The following is a 4575-nucleotide window of genomic DNA, read 5'->3' as shown; positions in this document are numbered from 1 at the left end:
ATCCCATTGATTTGCCCAGAGTGCACGTGTCATTTTCTGTGACTGTTTTTATATGTCTGGCGTAGTGTAAAACAGATCGATCTCATGCTTGACTTTTGGGTCAATGACTGGAAGGAACAACACACCACACATCACTTCAGAACGCTTTCTTGTTTTGTTTTGTTTCTGTGAAATCCTTACAAGTATTAAATTGTTCAAAGCATTACGTACAAGATGTAAAGAGAGACACCAGTACAAACAGTACAAACTTTTGGCAAAAAAACGGAGCAATTTTGGCAATGAATATTCCATATCTAAATACATCAAATGTACACAATATACAGTAAAGCAACTCCTCTCTCTCTTGCCTCATGTCACTCAGGGGCCACGTTTACATGATGTTTTTAATTCCGAATTAATAATTCAGAATTAAATAGTTCAGTCGAGTTCACATTGAACTTTCATTCCTAATGGTGAAGTGTTTACATGACGTTTTCAAAGCGGAATTACCGGTAAGCTTTATTCAGAATTAAATTGAGTTAATTCTTGAATTAAATGTCTTGTGTAAACGAGGTCAGTGAAAGACATGCAGGCAGGAGTGTAAAATAGGACCACCTGGCTCTTCCATCAACACCCTACTTCACTGTGTTCAATAAATCTGGATGGAAAAAAAGAAGGATGCCCTTTGGAAGAGTAACCTGGATACTGTAACCAGGAGACAGCCTAGGTAACGATAAATATAGCACACTTCACCTAGGCGGTAGCCATACCAACATAAAGGCTTCACGATGTTCCACTGAAAGTTTGCGTTCTATGCTCCATGCAACACCACAGCCCAGACGTACCTGTACCTGTTTCAACGATGAAATTGATCAAAGCAAAAAATATTTGTTTGGATAATCTGCCTGTCTATGACGAGTACATTTTTTTTTCGATCAATTTATAAAAAAAATACAGACTTTGTGAAAACATCTGCCACTTTGGAAGAAAGCAATGCATTCATAAAACTTCAGCCAATACAAATATTATATCATAAAAGTACATATAAAAAGCAAAAGGGCACCTCAACTCTCTCACTAGGCTAAGAGGGTGTACACATTCAGAGTGGTAATTTTACAGGCGTGTGGTATACAAGGTATACGTACAGTAGACCAGAGAAAAGGCCTGCAAACGTCATGGCATTTTATCCACAAACACACGCACACGCACACACATGCACAGTCACGCACGCACGCACACATACACACACACACACACACACACACACACACACACACACACACACATACACACACACACACACATCATCATCATCATCATCACGATTATAGTCCCATTTTCTAGGCTTTTACCAAGTGTTGTTTTTTTCATGGCTGAAATGTCTCGTAATATAAAAAACGGATGTTCTCTAGTCTAGACTCATAAACTGGAACTGTAATGTTACAAATTCCTCAACAAAGAACTTGTGATCCCAATACCGACCCCAATGTTTGCCAACTCAAAGCAACAGCTGTGCAGTGGTGTAGTCTAAGTAGAAAACAGGTATACGCAGTATACCTTCTTCAAAATTTCAGGGATTTCAGTATACGCACCTAAAAATAATTTATCCATTATTTAGAATAGTACAAATATATCCGGTATACCCACCATCCGGTATACCTGCTCAAATATACAGTATACCAACTACAAAAAAATTAGACTACACCACTGCAGCCGTGGTAGCGTTATGTCCACTGTGCAGACCATTTCTGCTGGGCGCTTTAGTTCTCCGGCTTTGAGCACGACTATAAAACCAGCGTTGAAATAGTAAACTTGTGCGAAACAAAACAAATCAGGTCACCGTACGCATGCTGCCATTACTTACACCATAGTTAGAAAATAAAAAATAAAAATATATTATTAATAATAATGATAATAATAATAATTAAAAAAAACAGCGCTGACAGAGTAAACATGTCCACGAGCTAAAGCTGGTCAGTCTCTGGTTGAGAGTTCAGAAGTGTCCGCAAACTATGGACTGCATTTCCCAGGAGCCATTGCCCGAGAAAAGTGGCAACCATGCTGAGTAAGAGTTGAAAGGACGAGCATCCCTCCATCATTCTTCCATGGCACCATGATGGCAGCAGTTCTGTGACACTTTCAGATCGTGAATGTATTCTCCAATGTGCAGAAGTTCCTATGTGGTTCAAAGTGAATTTCTGTGTGTGTGCGTGTGTGCGTGTGTGCGTGTGTGTGTGTGTGTGTGTGTGTGTGTGTGTGTGTGCGTGTGTGTGCGTGTGTGCATGCATGCATGTGTGTGTTTGTGTTTGTGTGTGTGCTCGCCCGCATGCATGCGTGCATGTGCGTGTGTCCTAGCGTGTATGCATGCATGTGTGTATGATTGACTGCGTTAATGCTCTCTGTGCATTGATGTTACTGTGCACAACTACACCTGTTCATGCTCGGCTCAGTGCTGCAACACAAAGTAAAGTACTGTAAAACTGTAGTGTCACAGGAGCAAAACTCAAAGGCCAGTAAAGCTGCCATTACAGCAATAGCACTCAAAATTACTACATTTAGATATTTAAAAAGATCAGTGGCATTGTATAGTATATTTTACAGAACCATGTGTAATAAATTTAATAAAATAAAATTATGTTTCTGGAAATATGTTGTGTGTGTGTGTGTGTGTGTGTGTGTGTGTGTGTGTGTGTTTCACAGAAATAAGTATATTTCTGGACAAAAATGTACACAAAATTACCCTTAATAATCAGTTTACAAGCATGCTTATTGCATAATAGTTGGCCCAGGTCTGCGTGATGGATAGAATATGGTGGAAGAGGTGGGAAGTTCCTGTTGTTGTTGTTGTTGTTGTTGTTTTTTACCCATGATGCCTTGCCACTACCATCTATGGCACCTGCAGTACTCCTCCGCTTTGCCAGCAAGGACCAAACAAGTCTTTCAACATACGTGCCGCCCAACAGGACACTGTGTGTGTGTGTGTGTGTGTGTGTGTGTGTGTGTGTGTGGTCTTACAGCATACGTGCCTCCCAACAGGAAGCCTCCAAGCCAACGCCAAACATGACGCCAGCCCGACTTAATACTCTTGTTTTGCTTTTGCTTGTGTGTGTGTATGTATGTGTGTGCGCCTGTGTTATTTTGTTATGTTTCTGTATGTATCCTGCAGGTGAGAGATTTGTACCCACTAGAATAACTACTTTCTACATGCTTGTCTAGGTTCTCTGAAGTTTTGCCGTTTTGGGGATCTTAAGTTATTTCTAAAAATCGCTGAGGATTGGAAGATATCAATCCATGGCTGATATAAAGGCAATATGTGATTATTTACTTACATTCACAATTATTTTTCATGAATCATATTTCCTAGTCCTGGCAGTTATTACAAACAGGTTCATTTTTGTTTTTATATAGCCAAATGTGGGCTCAAATTGCTGAACTGTGTGTTTGAGTGTGTATGCATGGATGTGTGTTTGTTTGTGAGTGTGTGTGTGTGTGTGTGTGTGTGTGTGTGTGTGTGTGTGTGTGTGTGTGTGTGTGTGTGTGTGTGTGTTTGTGTGTTTGTGTGATTTTTGTGTGTGTGTGCATGCCTGTGTGTGTGTGTGTGAGCGTAGTGTACGAAGCCAGTATAAGGGAGCCGACCTCCTGTGTGTGTGTGTGTGTGTGTGTGTGTGTGTGTGTGTGTGTGTGTGTGTGTGTGTGTGTGTGTGTGTGTGTGTGTGTGTGTGTGTGTGTGTGTGTGTGTGAGTGTTTAGTGTGCGGTCTATGAAGGCAGTATTAGTGAGCTGGCCTCCTCTTTCTCGCGGCGTTGGTAGGTGTTGTGAGCGCGCTCCAGCTCTGCCACCGCGTCCAGCAGGCGAGTCACCAGAGCTCTGGTCCTCTCCGATGGCACTGCTGCCCTCTGCAGGCCGCCTGGGGAAGAACAACAACAAACAAGCACACATGCGTACACGCACAAACATTCAAACACACACATGCGCATACATTCAGAGACATATATACACAAACGCATGCACGCATGAGCACATTCACACCAGTGTTAATTTCGTCAACCACGACGATGACGAAAATATTTCGTCAACGCCCCTTTTTCCCTTGACGATGACGAGACGATGACGCACTAAAAATTGCCTCAAGCAAATCAAAATATGACGAAAATAAAAAAATATTTTCGTCAAGGAGACTAAGACTAGACGAAATTTACAAGCCATGGACGAATGGACATTAAAAATATATAATTATTTATAATTAATTTGTAATTTGTAATTGTAATATAGGCCTAAGTGTCTTGAACTTCATAGGTGATTGCGCGCTCATGCTGTGTTGCCTCGCTTGTATCTGCTGGCAGCCAATGCATGGCGCGGCTCAGTCAGTAGTTCTGTAGCCTAGTAGTTCAGTGAGTCCATTTAAGTTGAGTTTAGGTCCTAAAACATTCCGAGAGAAAGACAAAAAATAGCCGACGTTGAGAGAAGTGTTCATTTTGAAACATGTTCAACAACCCTCTTATCCATGACGAAGACATGTGTTTCTGCAGTAGGTAATGACAGTCGCGCCAATCCTCCTCTGATACTGTCGTTCTAAACCTCCTCGAGCTTCCACTAT

General features: G+C 41.4%; 1 protein-coding gene across 1 annotated transcript in view; it reads right to left on the bottom strand.

Annotated features, from left to right (window-relative positions):
- Positions 1 to 3558: 3558 nt before the first annotated feature.
- The window catches only part of LOC134446172 (rasGAP-activating-like protein 1), a 49078-nt gene continuing 48061 nt past the window's right edge, over positions 3559 to 4575 (bottom strand). Inside the window, exon 21 of the mRNA XM_063195476.1 lies at positions 3559 to 3885. Within this exon, the coding sequence (XP_063051546.1) occupies positions 3737 to 3885 (149 nt within the window). The 3' untranslated portion in view covers positions 3559 to 3736. The remainder of the gene's footprint in view (positions 3886 to 4575) is intronic.

The sequence above is a fragment of the Engraulis encrasicolus genome, chromosome 3 (assembly GCF_034702125.1).
Source record: "Engraulis encrasicolus isolate BLACKSEA-1 chromosome 3, IST_EnEncr_1.0, whole genome shotgun sequence".
Lineage (NCBI taxonomy): Eukaryota > Metazoa > Chordata > Actinopteri > Clupeiformes > Engraulidae > Engraulis > Engraulis encrasicolus.
This window is presented reverse-complemented; position numbering and strand designations above follow the sequence as displayed.